The 19,992-nt window shown below is 42.8% G+C and overlaps 1 protein-coding gene across 1 annotated transcript in view; it reads left to right on the top strand.

Annotated features, from left to right (window-relative positions):
* Positions 1-19,992, top strand: part of ELP1 (elongator acetyltransferase complex subunit 1) — a 1,639,125-nt gene that overhangs the window by 481,046 nt on the left and 1,138,087 nt on the right. The window contains exon 11 of the mRNA XM_044060975.1: positions 4,032-4,262. Coding sequence (XP_043916910.1) covers positions 4,032-4,262 — 231 coding nt within the window. The remainder of the gene's footprint in view (positions 1-4,031; positions 4,263-19,992) is intronic.

The following is a 19,992-nucleotide window of genomic DNA, read 5'->3' as shown; positions in this document are numbered from 1 at the left end:
AAATTATAAAAAAATAAATAAATGAATAAACACATATATATTTCTTTTAAACTATTTAAACTGATAGCCTTATTCAAATAGATGGTGCAATCAATTGTGCTTTTAATCATTTCAAGTACTGCATTATCCTGCCTCAAAGTTGATTAGCTTTTTATGGTTATTCGTGCTGCATGTTTGACTGCTTCTAATAATTAATTAATTAATGTATATCACTTAATTGTAGCATTTTGCAAAATATTTGTATGGTCACTTAACTTGATATAATAAGGTGGGGATGCATCTTTAACATTCTAACCGATGAAACCATTGGCAAAATTGATCTTGCAGATTTATGGTCTATTTTGGAGCTATTTAAAGATTTTTTTATATGGCAAGCCCCGGTGCTGTATTTTTTATTTTTATTCATTTCTTACTTTCAGTGCACAAGTTTATTACTTTTTTTTTTTTTTTACTGAGGTCACTGTACTTCTGGTGTCTCAAGACATTGTTTGACTTCCCTTATCACCATCAACTCAAGAATTTTGCTGCAGGAACCCATGTGGGGAGGTTTGAGTGATAAGTGCATTCTTAATCCATTTGGGCAGGAAACTGCTTTGTGCCTTACCTTCATTCCCTATTCTGGTAAGGGTGCTATTGAAAAAAGGTAAGAGGTAGAACTCATACTGACAGTCACTTTGGTCGAAAGTAACCCTGGTTCTCCCAGTTGGTGCAGATGATAAAGGTGGACCCCTCTGCAGCTGGCTAGCCTTCTAGACATAGCTAACTCAACAGTATGAAGGTGATATTTTATTCACTGATATCTAAAAAGCTTCAGACTAGAACTCTAGAAGACGGGAGCCTGATTTAACTCTGGTATGATTTAAAAAGTGAAATGATATGCTATCTTGCCTGGGGACCAGGAAGTCTTATATAGCAACATGGAAGAGATTGTCAGTGTAGAGCTCCCACCATGCTTTAGTACCCACATCAAAGTTAAGCCTATCTGTCAGCTTTTGAGACCTGACTGCCTGACTTTTGACCACTTTCCATACAGTCAAGCATTTCCTAAAAGGTGTCCTCCATTGACCCCCACCCCAGGAGTGCAGTTCTCCCTCTATGCAATTTGAATCTTTTAATGAGAAATTAACTCTTCCACCATTTGAACCCATCAACATATCATCACTTTTTAGCCCTGATTTTTTTTTTCCTGTAGAAACCTGTACTCTTAGTGGCTATTAACACAGCAAAGGTAATTTAAGAACAGCTGGCCTCAGTACTCAAAGCCTTAAGTAGTCTTCCCCAAAGAAAGGGGGCTGTTAATTAAAGCCAACTTGTCTTTCATGACTGAAGTGGTAGCAGAGGTAGGCCTAAATCAAACCATGTTCCATTCTTTTACGACGGTAATAGGAGGAAAGATACCTACACCCAATGGACATAAACAGACGACCGAGATATTAAACTACATAAAACAAGGAATTGGGGCAAGCTTAGCAGCTTTTTTTTCATGCCAGACAGACCAGGAACCAAATAGACCTTAGTCAAATGGTTGCTATACTGCACTGCACTATATCTTGTTATGATTACCATAATAAGACTTAGCAGGGCAGGTAAAAGCCATACTAGGGCAGCAGGTATCTTGTCACCCCATTTAGATGTTTGTCTGCCCAAAGTATTTGTAAGTGGCTACCTGGACCACCATTCATTCCTTTTGCAAACATCAGGAGGCTGGATGTGCACTCCGGCAGCAAACCAGTTTTGCCACAGCTGCTTGCCGAGTGGGTGGATGCCTCCTCTCTGGACCTTTGACCATGCAAGCTCCTCACTACCTCTTGCAGCAAACTACTGTAGTACTCTTCCTTAGTGTTCTAAATGCATGTATGAATTAGCAAGAATGTTAAGCATTAGGAATGATACAGCAGTAAGAATTTTAATGATAAACATAGCAGAGATTTGTAAACATATTCCCCATATCTGTAAATGTTTGAATAGTTGGAATAGTGTTGCAGTATGCTCTTCCCTCCTGCTCCATGGATAGACTACCTTAGCTTCTTCTGAGTCCACAAGGATGGGCATTTTTGGGGAAGCACCTTCCTATAGATTTCTGTGTTGCACCTTCCTATAGATTTCTGTGCTGCTTCAGTCATTGAGACCCTACACTTTACCATGACCTGGTTCTCATACTGGGGTAGGCATACACACTTGTTGATGAAATCCTTTTACTCCAAAGGACTTGTGCAGACTGCTCTCCTTTTTTCTGCTGAGTGTCCTACTAACCTTCAGTGTGCGAAGAACAGGGAGGATATTGGTCACTTGGTGAGGAGCACCATCCTTTCTCATTTCTGTGGCGCCTCACTCAGTGGTGGCCATTCGCCATGACCTGGTTCTCAGTGTGGACTAGCACATTTGCTAGTGAAATCCTTTGACATTCAAGAAAAACTGAATGTGGCACAGGCTGCTTCCCTTTTCTGACCATCTCTGTGTGCAAATGAGAACACTGAGACTCTGAGAACATCCAGAGTTGTGGAAGTAAGGCCAGATGGATGGATGTTTGCTTGAGGCTGATTCCTAAACATATTGAATGATATTGCGGCAGTGATCCCTTTATTTGAACATGTGTGTTATGATGAGTATGCGCATACAACTGTAATACATTTGATGACATGGAGCTGAAACTTGTCAATATTTTAAGATTAGCTGATGGAGCTGATGTTGAAATTGTGTACACGTGCGTGAAATATCCCTTGGGCATATTCTCAGGACACACTGTGTGAAAAGCCCAGAAAGATATGTCAATGACAGAGAATCAAAGCTATCACCATATAATTCTAAGCTAGGTCAGTGTTCTCAGTGTCACATTTTGCAACTATTTTTTATGTATTCATTTATTTTACCTGCCTAGATAACATGTTGTCTTATCCATGATGGAGTATAGCAAGCATTAGTTTAAGCACATAACTAGTCATATTCTAGAGATAGGCATAATATTTACATAGCATTAGTGATGTAAGTTTTGGTCACTTTTATTGCAAGATCATATGAGGACACTATACATTTCATAAAAGACAAGAAGTTTTACTATGGTGAACCACCTGGAAGGTTTAACATTAGAGTGCAGGAGTGTGTTAGAATAGAAAAATAAGAAATGGTTAAATCCAGTAGCTGTGAGCATTTTGCATAAAAGTGAAAATAACCCTTTCTCTTTGAAATCTTGTGTAATAGAACAACTGTGTGGTTATAAAAAATCTGATACTCAAAAGTATTACAGTATAGGGATATACAATCTGAAGTGCCTAGCATAGTAAGGCCTTGTAAAGTTTAATTATGTTGTCTGTCAAAAAAACATTTGCTAGAAAATGGAAATCAAAGTCTGCACCAACTGTGTTTGAGGTATTGTATATTATAAAAGAAACAACAGAACTGGAAGAGGGATATTAAGAAAAGGGAATGAGCAAATTGCACAGAAGTAAATGGAACTTGTGGAAACAATACATGCATAATAATGTTCAGGGGTAGGAGGAGTGAGATTTAAAGGAAGGGTAGGAATTCAGAAATGTTTTTGTAATGTTGGGCAGATGATATTAGCAAATAAAATGTATGTGATGTATGTTGTAATTAAATTGAAATGTGTTAAAATTGTTTCTATTCCTTTGTGTTAATGTATGCCCACGTCTTAAGTGATAATTTAATAATGGTGTTTAAAAACAGTATTGCACTATTAAAAATGTGTTATGGTATATAAAAGATAGTACTGTAAAACAAAACCTATAGGTCGTAACACAGAGATGAAATTGGAAGTGATTTCTTTACTGAGCCTTTTTTAATTTGGGGCTTTGACCCCTTTGTTAATTGTGTGTTTTATTCTCCCTGGAAGGCTGTGCCAAAGCAACACAATTTTTACTATGTTTTAATAAATTACTATTTTAACTTATTAGTCATTTATTTTACATCATGTGCACTTTTGTACTATATACTTGTATAGGCTGTCTCTGAATGTTCATCACCCCTTTGGTATGAAAGAGAATAAAACACCTTTTTATTTTTTACATTTACAGTTCAGCTGTGGACAGTGGGAAATTACCACTGGTACCTCAAACAGAGTCTGCATTTTGGCAGTAATGCAGCCAGCAAGATTGCTTTCCTGACTTGGGACCCTCTGCTCCCTTACAAACTTCATATTTTGTGCCAGGGGTGGCAGTACATTTCCTATGAGTGGTACTGGTGCACGGATAGAAGTACGGGAGAAGACAGTTGTGACCTAGCTAGTGTGGCTGTCATTGATGGAGGTAAGAGTATAGGTGTTTTTCATAAATTGTTTTCAAATCATTTGAAGTTGATCAGATTTCCACATGCAGAATATCCTTATGATACACCTACTTGAATGTGTACAAATCTTTGGTGGGAATGAGTGTAGAAAGAGACATGGACTAATATGGCTTCAGGTACTTTTGTACTGTGGAACTGTTTTGCTTTCCTGTTTCGGCACTGTCACCTTAGCAAACCTCTGAATTTTCTCTTATTTCTGTATTCAGGGATGTGCATCTGTAGTGACTACATACATTGATGTCACTTTCCAGGCTATGATGCACTCATGCATTGCACTACTCGGCTCCTTTTTGCTACTGCACAGTTCGAATCTCGAGCCTTCATCTTGAGTAAGTTCCCACTTTCATTGCTTACAATGTAAAATCTTTCCAGGCACTCCTGCTGTCTAAAGATCACCAGCTGTGACCTGCAGTGGCATTCCTTTGTTGCCTGAGAAAGGAGTGCAGTGTGAAGCACTGCCCCAAGTGCTTGCAGTTATATGGGGGGATAGAGAAACTCGATGCTGTCATCATCTTTTTGAATATGGGCACCAGGAAAGGTGATCAGTGCAGGAACAGTCAGGAGAGTTCTGTGCATAGTCCTTAGCTGGTATCAGAATGACAAAAGTTTAGGCATTTAGAGGCCAAACAGCTGTCAGAAACTCTTTTTGCAAAGAATGTCCAGGATATCATCTCAAAAATACCTTACAAATCACATGCTTCCTTTTGGCCAGTAAGAAAATAAGCTTATTGCCAGTCATTAGCCAGTGAGATTAGCAGGTATACTGTCTGCCACCACCAACGACAACAATCTGAAGCATGGTTCTGTGTTGCTATCTCAAAGGGCCTTTAATAGATACACTTTGCTTTCTGGATTAACCAGACCAGTCTTTGGCTTGCACCCTTACAGTTAAACTAACCAGTCATACTGTCATATGTTAGACAACAGTGGAATATTTGACTTCCAAATACAGTAGCAAGACGCCGTTTATCTGGCAGTTGCATTTTTGTGCTTAGCCTTAAAGCTTTGCTGTGGTGTAGGCCCCATTTCCACTCTACTGGGTAACCTGGATTTTTTTTGTCCTTCTGCTTCATGCTTTTTTGCTATCCCTGTGTGCCCACCAATCACAGTGTCTATTAGCCTTTCCTAGTACCCCCTGGAGAGACTCTGTTCTCAGGCAAGAACTGGCATCGAACCAAAGAGTGTGAGGTTGTGCTGTTCACTGCTTCCAATGGAATTTTTTATTTATGAACTACTCCTTTGTATTCACCACCTCTCTGTGTTTGTTTGTTCCAAAGGTTAATCCCTTCTATGGACTTCTCCTTACACCATCAGTGCCTAGACAAATACCGCCCTCCATAATAGACACGCCCATCTATCCTAGTTAGCACCACAGATACGTGAGCCACTAACTGAACCTGAATCAGCTGGGCCATAGTCGGGGCTTTATCCCTCTACAATATGGCACAACAACTGTTCAGAATTTTGGGATGTAAGTAAAATTATGACTTGAGATTTCTGGGCATTTTAAAAGCCTATTAGCTTTTCAGTTTCACGTCATTTGCTACAGTTAAACACACAGGCCATGATGTCATACAGGAACAGACAGAGTGGATCAAGTTCATACCCTCTGTGCCTCAAAGTGATGTGGGTCTGGCAGTAGGCTGTAGATTGAGGAATCACCTTGACAGATATTTGAATTGGGTCTACTTGAAGTCAGAAAAAATTAAGTTTTTAGGAAATTCTCCAGGATATACTTACTTCAGCTTGTAGAAGATCTGCACAAATTCCCAACAATCCCCAGTGAATGAATCCAACTGAGAGGGCTGCTTCATTTCCATCCAGTTTTTACCAGCACCTAAACAGTTGTGTAGAAAAGTAGATGTTATGTAGTCCAATCTCGCCTACATTCTTACCCGTGGGTTCGGAGCCGAATGTCGGCTCCGACTCGGCCAAACTTTTTTACCTCAAAGTCTTTCTATTGGCTGGGCTAAGATGGTATCCCATGCTGCACTGCTCTCTATCCCCAGATCTCGTTTGCTGCTCGTGTAGCTCGGACGTGGCCTTGCTCTTGGCTGTGGATAAGTACCCATTTTCTTCCTTATCAGAGAAATTTATTGCAGACAAAAAGCTATTACTGTGGTAGCGTTGTCACCTCACAGTAAGACGTTGTCCAGTTCAATTCTCAGCTAGAGCGTCTTCTGTGTGGAGACATGCGTGAATGGGTGTACTTTAGTTGAAGGTTGTGCGCCAGGGCCGGCAACTCGGCACGTAAAAAAATCTACTGCCAGTCATTAGCGGATCGGAGTTCCCGCTGTGGCGACCCCTACCCGGGAAAAGCCAAAAGACACAACAACAGTAGCTATTGTGTGTTCTTGTCTTGTCTTGTAAAAAAACGTGTTTTGGATCGTTTTTTCTGTGGTATCCCACTAGCTGTTTCCAACGGGCTAGGCATGTTTCAGTTAGAGGACCTAGTCTGTCCCCTTGCATTCTTTGTGTCTTTTAAGTTTACCGGGACTAAGTACCATTTAAATTAGAGGTATTAGTCTTTCTCCCTTGTGTTTATGTCTAAGATCGTTTAACTTAGAGATCATGTGTTTTTTGTGTGTTGTAGTTTTTTCCCGCCTTGTGACTGTTTGACCGTTGGTCCTTTTATTCAGTGTTTGATTGTCTTGGTGCTTTATTAGTGTTGGTTAACTATGTCCAAAGATACTAAGGAGCACAAGCCCTCGGGCTTCAAGAAGTGCTATAGGTGCAGTTACAAAATGTCCATTACCGATGGACACTCCGTCTGTGTATAGTGTCTGGGAGCGATTCATCTCCAGGAGTCGTGCAGCTTCTGTCACGCTTTTAGTCCGTGAGTTCTTCAGGAAAGGAAGAATAAATTGATTTTGAAGGGACTTCTGAAACCCTCCTTCGAGGAGGGTCTGGAGAGTGCTTCCAGCTCTAAGACTAAATCTTCTAAATCAAAAAAGAGATCTCAGGCTCCATCAGTCTCCTCGGACCCACCTGAGAAAATAGCAAAGTCTGCTTCGACATCCTCGGCTCCATTATCTTCAGGGCCGCAGGAAGTGTCAGTTGTTATGGAACCTGTTCGGAGCCGATCGCGTAGCATTAGGCCAGTATCCCCTCCTTGCAGGTCCCCTTTGGAGAGGAGGTCTCTATCTCCTTCTCTAGCCTCTAAATCCTCCAGGACCTTATCAGATGTGGACGTCGATAGAGTGGTGCAGAGACTCCTTCAGTCACCGGTTCTGGCAAAATTGTTTTCAGCTCCGACCCAGTCGGTCCCGGAGCCGGCCCCTCAACCTGCTTCGATACTTCCTCCTCCGAACACACCTCAGTTTTCGGAGCCGGAGTGCTCGGTTCCGCATGATGCCCCTAGGTCAGTTCCGACAGCCCCTCCTGGCTTATCAGTGCCAACGTCCGCTCCGACCCCGTCGGCGCCGTCCACAGGGTTCAGGACTCAGGATTCTTCGGTCGGACCCGAGGGAGAGGCTTCAGGACACCTCTCGGCTCCTAGTCTCCCTCTCGGTGCTTCGGCATGGGGAAGTTCGACTCCTGTCGTGGCTTCAGAGGCTGGTCGTTCTTCGGACTCGGGTGGACCAGCCTTTGAGGCCATGCAGAGCGTGCTGGCCAGGTCGTCAGCGGCATCATGCGGGTCAGTCATTCTGTCCCCTACTACACCAGTGCAGGTCTCTGATCACCATCTATCTCTAGACTGCAGAGCCCCAAGGCCTCAGGGTACCCCCACGAGTGGTCCCCACATTTCTGAGGGTCCCTCAGAGTTTTTGCCTGAGGAGCCACCCAGGAAAGAAGACGTGCAAGAGGAAGCACATAGATTCCCAGGATGAGTCTCTCGCATCAGACACCGACCTCGAGGAATCGGAGGGGTCCCCCAAGTCATCCTCTGAGGATGTTTCTTTCTCTGACATCCTAGAGATTTTGAAACAGAGGTGACTGGCCATCCAAAGCCCCCACCGAGGAGGAGATGGTCTTCCTGAAGGCCTTTGTTACTCAGCCCTCCGCCTCCTGGGTATCTCCACCCTTCGATGAGCTTTTGGATTTGGTTTTTCGAAGAGTGTGGGAAACCCCTGACTCTGTGGAACCAGTCCCCAGGTGACCCAATAAATTTTTGTCTGCTCCTCCTGATAAGGAATTTCTGTCCAAGGGAGTCCCTCTGGATGCCATGGTGGTGGCAGCTGCCACTCAGAAGGAATTAGCCGAGACTTCTTCCACCGTATATCCCCCTAACAAGGAGTCTAGGACCATGGACCAATATGGGAAGTGTACTTTTTCTTCAGCGACCTTTACCTTACGGTCACTGAATTATTTATCACACTTTACATGGCTCCAGAGAGATCTCCTCAAGGAGCTTGGAGATTCTGTCACGGGTAACGTTTCTGAGGCGGTGGCTCAGACGGTCAACGCTCAGATGTCTACCCTCAATTCCATTGCAAACTCCTCCATGAGGCTAATCTATGCAGCCGAAGGAGTGAGTAGGGCAGCAAGTTCAGGAGTTGCTCTTAGGAGGCAGGCCTGGATGCGCCTTTGACATTTCACGGAGGCCTTCAAGTCTTCATTCACTGACGCCCCTTTTGATGGTTCCTCTTTGTTCGGAACCAAGGTGAAAGATGCTCTCACCAGGTGCGAGCAGGAGGGAGAGACTCTGTCTGCCGTAGGAGTCCATTTTTCCCTTCCCTCTAGGCCTTATCCCAAGGCCCAGAGGGGTGGCAAAATGTGGTTCAAGAAATCAGAGGTTTTTTCCCGGTGCACAAGGTGAGCCCCCCTCCAGAGGCAGGGGAGGGGGTGGTTATTCAGGGAGACGCTGCCCTAGGGGCAGAGGAGGCCCCCGCAACTCGGGAGACCGCGATTCCTTTCGTGTTTCTCCCTACCGCCGCTTCTGATGGGAGACCCGACTGGGTTTCCAGAGCCAGTCGGGGGTTGAATCTCATTATACCCGAAGGTCTGGCAAGACATCACCCAGGACCAATGGGTTCTATGAATAATTTCCGGAGGATATGTCATTCCCTTCTCGTCAAATCCCCCTCCAGTCAAGAAAATCCCGGATGTTCCACCCAAAGGGATTATGCAGCTTCAGAAGTTTCAAAGCTGCTAGAAAAAGGAGCCATCCAACATGTCCCCTCAGACCAGATCAGATTAGGGACTTGCTCCAGATTCTTTTTGGTGCCGAAAAGGACAGGGGACCTGAGACCCATATTGGATCTCAGTTAATTGAGCACCCATGTGCAAAGGTCCAAGTTCCGAATGGTCACATTGCAGTCTATTCGCCCATTGTTGGGAAAAGAAGTGTGGATGTGCTCCATCGACCTCAAGGATGCTTACTACCACATAAAGATGGACAGGGCATCCAGAAGTCACCTACGCGTCTGGCTGGGAGCCAGTCATTTTCAGTTTCAAGCCCTGCCCTTTGGTCTCACTACAGCCCCCAGGCTGTTTACCAAATGCATGGCAGTGGTGACTGCTCACCTGACACGTCAGGGATTCCAAGTGTTTCCATATCTGGACGACTGGCTCCTTACTGCCACCACCAGGCATCTACTACTTCAGACCAGGGACACTACTATCAACCTATGTCAACAGTTGGGCATCACATTGAACTGGGAAAAATCTGCCTTGTTGCCCTCACTGCGTGTCACTTTTATAGGTGCCAAACTAGACACCGTCCTCATGCGGGCGTTTCTACCACAGGAAAGAATCAGAGTCCTACAACAACAAGTTCACGCCTTGCTCCCTCTGAGAAGAATGAAGGCAAGATGGATCCTCCAACTGTTGGGGACAATGGCTGCTACGATTATGGTAGTCCCTCTGGCAAGGTTACATATGAGGCTCCTTCAGTGGCTACTCTTTGCCCAGTGGTCTCTTCAACGTCTTCCACTTTCTCACCCTATTCTACTCACAGACAGGTGCAAACAGGATCTCAGTTGGTGGCTTTGCACCGACAACCTGAATGCGGGAAAGCCCTTCGTTCCTGCGCCCCCGTTTGCCACAGTGACCACGGATGCCTCCCAGATGGGGTGGGGGGGGCATTACCTAGGCAGGACAGTCCAAGGCACGTGGATGCATCTGCATATCAATGTCCTGGAGATGAGAGCTGTGCTACTAGCATTGCAAGCACTCCAGAGTTTTCTTCCTCTCGGGACTATTGCAATCCACTCAGACAACATGTCAGTGGTGTGGTATCTGAACAAGCAGGGAGGAACCAAGTCTTACCCCGAGAGGCCATGCGAGTGTGGCAGTGGGCAGTGTCTTCCCAACATTTATTTTTTTATTTTACATTTGTTGACCGGGCTAGTCCAGCTGGATATATGTCCATTTTCAGTGGAGGCCCGGGGAGAAAAGCTCCACAAATTACAAAAACATAAAAGGTCAAGACAAAGACAATAACAGTATAATTTGGTACATAAGTTTTAACAATTATAGTACAAGCCTAAGATTATATATTTTATATTTCAGTAGGAAAAAGGAAAAAATTATCTAAGAATAGATGAATAAGACTAATACATTTGTATTAGAAATGGTGTAGTACAAATCTTTATAACATATTACAAAATTAGATACACCTAGTAATTTATGATAAGAGATACTAAGGTCTCACAAAAACCTAAGAAAGAAAAACACTAGAGATCAATAGATAGAGTATAGAAGAACAGCAAACAAGGATGGATTTCTAGTGTTATTTAACACATAGGTTGTGATACTATATGAAGGTGTTTGATCATTCCACAGTATATACTTATTTACATGAGAAAAAATCCTAAGGAAGGTTAAGCTCACTAAAAATTAGTGAGACAAGACTAATTTTCTGGTGGCAATGCACATTCGGGGAAGTCCATTGTGATCGCAGACAGGCTAAGCAGAGCTATTCTGATGCCTTACGAGTGGTCCCTGAACTGTCAAGTTGCGTAACAGATCTTCCGCAAGTGGGGTCAGCCTTGCTGCGACGTTTTTGCCAGCCCCCTCAATGCCAAATGCAGCAGCTACTTCACGTTGATCCCCCCTCAGGGGGAGTCACCCAGGGACGCTCTAGTCCACGATTGGCCCTCCAGTCTACTATATGCCTTCCCTCCGGTCCCCTTGCTGTCAAAGGTTATTCAGAAAGCGCAATCCTTGGGAAGCAGAATGATTCTGATTGCCCCACACTGGCCTCGTCAAATTTGGTTCCCCTTTCTCCATCCCTATCTCATGGACGCTCCTTGGATTCTGGACCCACAACCAGACTTACTGACACACATGTCAGGGCAGCTCCATCCCTCTCTTCGGACCCTCCGGTTGACAGCCTGGCTACTCCACTTCGGTCATTAGTTAGGCTTCATCATTTTTCGCCGGAGGTGGTTCATATTTTATCTTCCTCTCATTAGCCCTCGACCAGGAAGATTTATTACAGCAAATGGAAGAGGTTTTCAATCTGGGCACATGCCAAAAAGATTGACCCTTGCACAACTCCAATTTCATCTGTATTGGAGTTCTTGTCTATGCTCTTTAACCAGGGTTCAGTGGCCGCAACCATTAAAGTCCAATTGGCAGCAATTTCTACCTTTCATGTCGCAGACGAAACTAGCCTGATGGCACATCGACTCTGTAAGGCTTTCCTGAAGGGCACGTTGTTACTTCGTCCTCCTGTATCAGAACCTGTTATGCCTTGGGACTTAAACATTGTTCTACAGGGTCTTACTTCACCCCCATTTGAGCCTGCAGCCACTTGTGATTTAAAATTCTTAACATGGAAGACTGTCTTTTTAGTAGCCATCACGTCAACCAGATGTGTGTCGGAGCTTAAAGCTTTATCAATCAAACCCCCTTATTTGATTTTTCATAAGGACAGGGTTTCTCTCAGACTGAACCCCTTTTTTCTTCCCAAAGTGGCGTCAGTCAGTAACCTTAACCAATCTATTGAATTGCCAGTGTTTTTTCCCCAGTTTTCAAACAAGGCAGAATTCAAATTTCATCAATTGGATGTGCACAGACAATTACGTTTTCATTTGCACAAACGAAAGACCTCAGAAAATCTGATCAGTTTGTTTCCTTTTCGAAAAACAGAATTGGGTCTCCTGTCTCCAAAGTCACGTTGTCCAGGTGGATTTCCAATTGTATTTCTTTCATTTATTCCTCAGGGGTTAAGATTTACCGTTCCGGGTGAAGGCTCACTCTACTCTGCCTGTATCTACATCTACAGCTTTTCAAGCCAGATTGTCTATGGATGATATTTGTGCTGCGGCTGCTTGGGCATCTCCTCACACCTTTGTTACTCATTACAAGTTGGATGTGGCATCTAGGGGCAGGTCTTCCTTTGGTTCCACAGTGCTCAGGAGTATTTTCCACTGAGCCTCCCAGGATTTAGGTGCTGGGGATGCTGTCCCACGGGTAAGAATGTAGGCGAGATTGGACTACATAACATCAAGAAGTTATGTACTCACCATAACGTTCGATATATGTAGTCCATCTCGCCTCACATTCTTACTTACCCCCCCTCCTTCCCCCGTCCTGGAGGATCTGAAGGTTAGGTCTGGTTTCAGAGCTCCCTTCATTCTTGGTTTGTTCTTCCTTTCCTTAGGTGTTGTTATGCATGGAGAATGAGTGCTGGTGCTCGCAGCAAACTAGATCTGGGGATAGAGAGCAGTGCAGCATGGGATACCATCTTAGCCCAGCCAATAGAAAGACTTTGAGCTAAAAAAGTTTGGCCGAGTCGGAGCCGACATTTGGCTCCGAACCCACGGGTAAGAATGTGAGGCAAGATGGACTGCATGCATTGAACGTTATGGTGAGTACATAACTTCTTGTTTGTGCATATCTGTCTTTTATGTAATGGTAAATTCGGGAATAAACCTGTATGATGGAACCTTCATATTAATAAACTGTATAACAAAGGAAGGACAGTAATGTAATGTTGAGGGAAATCCCCATCCTCCTGTCTGATGACCAGACTGAAACATGCGTGGAAGGAACTTAAGAGCACCATTAGAAAATGTAAAACAGAGTACGAGCTTAAGGTTACTACATATACCAAACGAAACTACAAATCCTTCTGCAATTTTTAGGGATAGGTTTCCATTTTCATTTTTATAAGAAGGGTTGATGGGGAAGGTAGCAGGTACCATGTATGGAGATTAGGAAAAGCATAAAAAAGGACAGGCAAACCAACATAATATACAGACAGAAATGGGGTGGTGTGGATACAAAAGGGGGCAACAGTAGAAAAATGCAGACAAAAGATGGGCAAGTCATGATATGGAAGCTTGGATCACAAATATGGTGGCACATGAGTAAGGGAAACATTGTGATGAGGGACATGGCAGAATATGTAGAGCCTGCCTGTCAGGCCCAGAAAAGACCAACATCATGGGCAGCCTCCACCTCTGGTGGTTGAATAATCAGGGCCAGCTGGTTTTGCAGCTCTATCAGCCACACAAGGAGATGCTTCAGGGTCTCAATGTGTAGGTGTCCAGCTGCCAGCCAAACTCAGACCACATCTGCTATCAGGGCTTGGAGGTTGGCATAATGGTTAAGGTGTTTACTTCACAGACACAGGGTACAGTCTTTGTTTCTCACTTTTGAAGGGAAATTGGCTAGGCTTACAATGGCCTGCAAGATAGCTACCCTAGTATTTAATTATGAACCTATGATCCAGAGGAACCCTCTGTGTACATCTCAGAGGGAAGATCTTGGCCTCCACCTGATAGGGGTGCCACAAAGTTAATCAATGAGCCCCCTAGGTCACCACCACAGGCACCTTTCACTGGATGACCTTTTCCCTCTGTTGAGAGGCAGGCCTGGGGACTACCAGTGACCCATCAGCTGGCATATTGTCTAGTGCAGGCCCAGGTGGATGCCACTACACCACAGCTAACCAGTGTAGAAAGGGGAACATAAAAGAGAAGAGAGAGGGAGAGAGAGAGACAAAATAGAATACATCAGTGCATGTGTGTTATGACACATTCATATCACTTGTAGATGATAGCTGTCTACATGCTGCACTTATCCTGCCACATCGAAAGCCAGTCAGTTTCCTTAGACAGACCCCCATATTTACTACAGTCTTCTCTGCTGCAGCTGCTGCTGTAAACTGTAAAACAGGACTGGCTTCATGGCTTAGAGAGATGGAGCACTGATGGTCACCCAGGTGTCCAGGTTTCTTTTAGCTTCTCTGGCACTGAAGGAGCCAGGGAGGGAGGGAAGGAGAGAAGGAGAAGAGTGAGAGTGGCCCACTTGCCTCTCTTTGGGGGCAAGGAGAAGATTGCACAGACTTGAAGCACATAGGTAAGTACAGTTTTCCTGCTGAAGACCAGAGGAGCCACTTCCCATGCTTCAGGGCTGAGGGCAGGACTACTTGCTGACAGCATCCTTTGTGGAAGTGAGGTAGAACTATAGTAGATTAATCCATTGCACATTACCTTCCCTTGGTTAAATGAGCATCAGCAGGGAGGTTGGTCCATAATAAAAAGTCTGTTACTACCTGTTATGGCTGCCTTAATAGCGGCCCTTCTTGGCCATTTTTTTCTCTCTCTCTTTTTTGATGGTAGGAGATAGGGGGGGGGGTTAGTTGACTGGGAGGAGACTGATGATCATTAGGCAGTGGAGGTGAAATGCATGCAAATGTGTAGCAGTAATAAGTACAGTATGTCCCTGCTAAAAAAAAAAAGGACAACAAGACAGTCTCATAAATTATATTGTTTACTCTAGAAGGTGTGGAGACATGCATGAATGGGCGTACCTTCGTTGAAGGTTGTGCATCAGGGTTAGCAGCTCGGCACGTAAAAATCTACTGCCAATCATTAGCAGACCGGAGTTGCGCTGTGGCGACCCCTAACCGGGAAAAGCCGAAAGACACAACAACAACAACTCTAGAAGGCTGGCCGGCACTCTCTAATCTCTGTCTCCCGCTGCTGCATGAGGTCAAGTGGCACCTCCGCAGTTCACTGTACACTAGTGTTTTTGATGCTTCTGGCATTACTTACCTCCCTCCCTAGCAAACCAGTGAAAGGCATCATTTTTTATAAATGGGATCATCATATTGCTCCAGCAGGCACTCAGGCACTCCCTGTAATCTCTGTGCAGTAAGATTGGCTGCACTGGATGAGAGCTCTGCTGAAACCAATGCCTAAGGGATCCATCAGTAAGCAAGATGTAGGATATTGCCAGGGATAGGTCATTGACATTTTGAGTGAGTCACATAAGTGCTTTCTTGACCCTTTTTGGGCCTTTGTCTTCTAACTATTTTTAGCTTTGTACAGAACTTAGCAAAGAAGTTGAGAAGAAGTTTGGTCTGTTCCTGGTAAAAACTTTTTTTTTTTTTTTTTATGCAGAGAGTAAATAATGAGGCATGTGAGTTGCAAACTTCATATCCTTCAGAAAAATGTTTGCTACTGCAAAGTTTGTCATTCTATCTGCTTTCTATAAATGTATAACAACATTTGAAATCTGTTACTGATTTTGGGGCTTTGTATCTGCTTTTCTTTTTCGTGAGCTAAGAAGTTAAAAAGGGATGTTGCAACTGGTAGCACTGGATGGTTTTGACTGCAACAAGCTGAGATGTATTTCAAGATCATTATTTATATATTTATTCATTTATTTGATGTCAACTAACATGAATTGTGCACACGTATAAGTGTCTGTAATTGATGGTCACATCTTTGTGTGTGTATGTGTGTATGCATGTGTACATGTATGTGTGTGATTACATTTGTGCAGAGGGCATAGTTCTCAACTGTCCCTGAGTTTGTCTAGTGTTTTGGTCATTTCCTTGTAAAATCTTTGGTGTTCTGTCAAACTGTTGATGATGGCAAAGTTGTAAATTTCAGACTTTGTATCCTTCAAAAAAGTTTGCTAATAAAAAATGTATCATACTAGCAACTTTCTAAGTATATAAGAGCAGTGTTTAAAGTATGTCCCTGAGTTTGGCTCTTTGTACCCGATTCTTGAGCCTAGAAGTTGGGAGGGGATGGGAGGAGGGGGCTTGAATTGTATGGTTCTGACAACAGCAAGCTGAAATACATTTCTAGATCATTATTTATATATTTATTATTTTATTTGATCAAGAGCAAACATCTGAAATCTGCACAGTCATATAAGTAGTTGTAATCGATGGTCATATCTGTGTGTACTGAGGATTTTTCTGTATTTTTATTTAAATGACTGCAGCATGGATGTGTGTTTTAAAGATGATTTCACAACCATGTCTAGGACAAAAAAAAAACTAATGACTTTATAGTAATTTAGGTAACTAAACTAAACTGTTGTTACGACTGACACACACCAAGCCAAGAACACAGACATGTGTATGATTTTACAATGCAGTAAGAGTACATTTTTCCTGTGCAGCTTATATGTGTTTGTATCTGTTAGTACCACACAACTCCTAATTTTATTGGGTATACATGCCAAGGGCATAAATGTGCCCATTGGCATTCCCGTCCCCCAGAGGAGTGAAATTATAAATATTCAGATTTTGAATACTATGATTTTGGACCATGTGCCTTGATTTGTGATGGCCCCTACTACAATTTGAAAGCTGAGCGGTATGGCCTGCAGAACATGTGTTGGTTCCATAGGCAATGCTTTAAATCAGCATGTAATAATAGGTGTACCACATGTTGGGAGTGGCAGATATGTTTGGCATCATCGCAGGCATGTTGTCTTCATGCTTTCACAAGTTTTGCTTTTGGAGATTCCAGTCCAAAATGTTGACATATTCCTGATTTTAGCTTGTGGTTTATCATGATGGCACCATGCATATGTCACAGTCCAATAATCAGTTGCACTGTCAGCAATGCATATATTGTATACATCCTCCACATATGAAATGATGATAAAGGGACAGGATGAGCCTCCAATAATCTCCTATGTTAAGTTGTGGATATCCTGCCCATCTTGTCCCCACCCAAGCTGTACAGGAGTCACCACCATAGTTATTCTTACTGAGAGGCATTGTCTCTGTGGTGTTTGTACCCACCATAGGGAGGAATCGTACTGGTGGGTATCACAGCCATAACTGTCAAGATGTTCCCTGACCTATGTGTCCCCCTTTTTTAAACCCCTTTTTTAAACATCTTTATTGAATTATAACTTGTGACATATATTGCTGTATATCATATAACCTGAGCAACATTACATAAACTATTCTATTCCTGGCCTTTTGTTTTAAACAAGAAATATCTTTGTTAAAATATCACTTACGACACAGGCAGTCATACATTTACAGTGGATATAAAAAGTTTACACACCCCTGTTTAATGCCAGGTTTTTGTGATATAAAAAAATGAGACCACAATAAATCATTTTAAAACGTTTCCCACCTTTAATGTGACCTATAACCTGTACAGTTCAATTGAAAAACAAACAAATCTGTTAAGGGAGAAAATATAAAAAATAAAAAACATACAATATGCTGGTTGCATAAGTGTGCACACCCTTAAACTAATACTTTGTCGAAGGACCTTTTGATTTAATTACAGCATTCAGTCGTCTTGGGTTGGAGTCTATCAGCATGGCACAGCTTGACTTGGCAATATTTGCCCTCTCTCCTCTGCAAAAGCACTCCAAATCTGTCAGATTGCAAAGGCATCTCTCGTGCACAGCCTCTTCAGGTCACCCCACAGATTTTCTATTGGATTTAGGTCTGGGCTCTGGCTGGGCCATTCCAAAACTTTAATTTTTCTTCTGGTGAAGCCATTCTTTTGTTGATTTGGATGTATGCCTGGGGTCATTGTTGTGTTGAAAGGTGAAAGTCCTCTTCATCGTCAGCTTTCTAGCAGATGCCTGAAGGTTTTGGGCCAGAAGTGACTGGTATTTGAAACTATTCATAATTCCTTCCACCTTGACTAAAGCCCCAGTTCCAGCTGAATAAAAGCAACCCCAAAGCATGATACTGCCACCACCATACTTCACCGTGGGGATGGTATTCTTTTGGTGATGCGAAGTGTTGTTTTTGCACCAAATGTACCTTTTGGAGTTGTGGCCAAAAAGTTCAACCTTGGTCTCATCAGACCATAACACATTTTCCCACATGCTTTTGGGCGACTTGATGTACTGTTTTGCAAATTTTAGCTGGGCCTGGATGTTTTTCTGTGTAAGAAAAGGCTTCTATCTTGGAACCGTACCCCATAGTCCAGACATACGGAGAATGCAGGAGATTGTTGTGACATGTAGTACACAACCAGTACTTGTCAGAAATTCCTGCAGCTCCTTCACTGTTCCTGTAAGTCTCTTGGTAGCCTCCCTGACCAGTTTTCATCTTCTCTTTTCATCATGTGTGGAAGGACGTCCAGTTCTTTACAACATCACTGTTGTCCCATATTTTCTCCACTTTTTGATGACTGTCTTCACTGTGTTCCATGGTATATCCAATACTGTGGAAATTTTTTTGTACCCTTCTCCTGACTGATGCCTTTCAACAGTGAGCTCCCTTTGATGCTTTGTAAGCTGTCTGCAAACCACGGCATTTGCTGTAGCAGGCAACTGAATAAATGTCAGGAAAATCCTACTAGGACAGCTGAACTTTATTTGGGGTTAATCAGAGTCTCTTTAACTGATGGCAGGTGTGTACCAAAGAAGACTGAATGCTATAATTAAATCAAAAGGTGCTTCAACAAAGTATTAGTTTAAGGGTGTGCACATACAACATAGTAATAGTTTAAGGGTGTGCACACTTATGCAACCAGCATATTTTACGTTTTTTATTTTTTATATTTTTTCCTCTCTTTTTTATATCACAAAAAACTGGCATTTTAACAGGGGTGTGTAAACTTTTTATATCCACTGTATATAAATGAAAACAAACCACACAGACACAGTCCTAGTTGCAAGCATTTTACATCACAAACCATACTGACACACTCCCTGTTGCAAACATTATACATCAGTTGTAATCTACCCAATCATTTTCAGTCAAACATTTCATAGCTCATTTAAGTCTTGATTTCTTTTAAACCTCATTCCTCCCCTTTATGTATTATTCCCAGAATTCCCATTTTTTTTCCTGGGTAGTTTGCTCCTTTCAAAAGATCTCAATTCCAGTTGTTTTATCTCTGTTACTGTATTCATTACTTCTAGTATAGCTGGTTTAAATTTTGTTTTCCATTTTCTAGGAATTGTTGTTTTTGGCAGGCACCATAATTCGACACAGCAAGGCCTTACTATGTCTTGGCAGTTCTGATTCTGTATCATAGCTCCGAAAAATCATCTCCCTTGTCACACCAATCTGCCCACCCAGCTTCTCCGACAGTGTGTCACGCAGGGAATCCTTAGTCTGCCAACCCAACTCACCTCACTCCCAGAAAATATGTTCCCAATTATCTCTTTCTTCCTCATCACACTTCCAACATTTGCTGTGTAACTGAGGAAAAATTCTCTGGAGTCTACTTGGGGTCTAAAAATATTAATGTAAACATTTCCAAGCAAAAATCCTAAATCTTCTAGATTTTGTTGCGTATTTGTGAGACATACATATATCCTGCCATTGTTTCTTTTTGAATTCCTTATTCAACCTCTCTTGCCAGTCCTTTCTAACCTCCTCTGATTGATTCTTATAGTTATCATGCAACATTTTATATGTTCTGCTAATTATTCCTTTCTTAATGGCAGCTTCTGCCCTATATTCTACTAAAAACTCTACTAGTGCTGGTCTTTTGTTTAGGACCTCCCCCCATTTCTTTCTCTTTGCCTGTACTGTGATGTCAGTCCTTGATAGGGAAGGCA

Source organism: Protopterus annectens, chromosome 2.part0 (genome assembly GCF_019279795.1).
Source record: "Protopterus annectens isolate FY-2018-M chromosome 2.part0, PAN1.0, whole genome shotgun sequence".
Lineage (NCBI taxonomy): Eukaryota > Metazoa > Chordata > Ceratodontiformes > Protopteridae > Protopterus > Protopterus annectens.
Note: the sequence above shows the minus strand (reverse complement) of the source record. Positions and strands in the feature narration are given on the sequence as shown.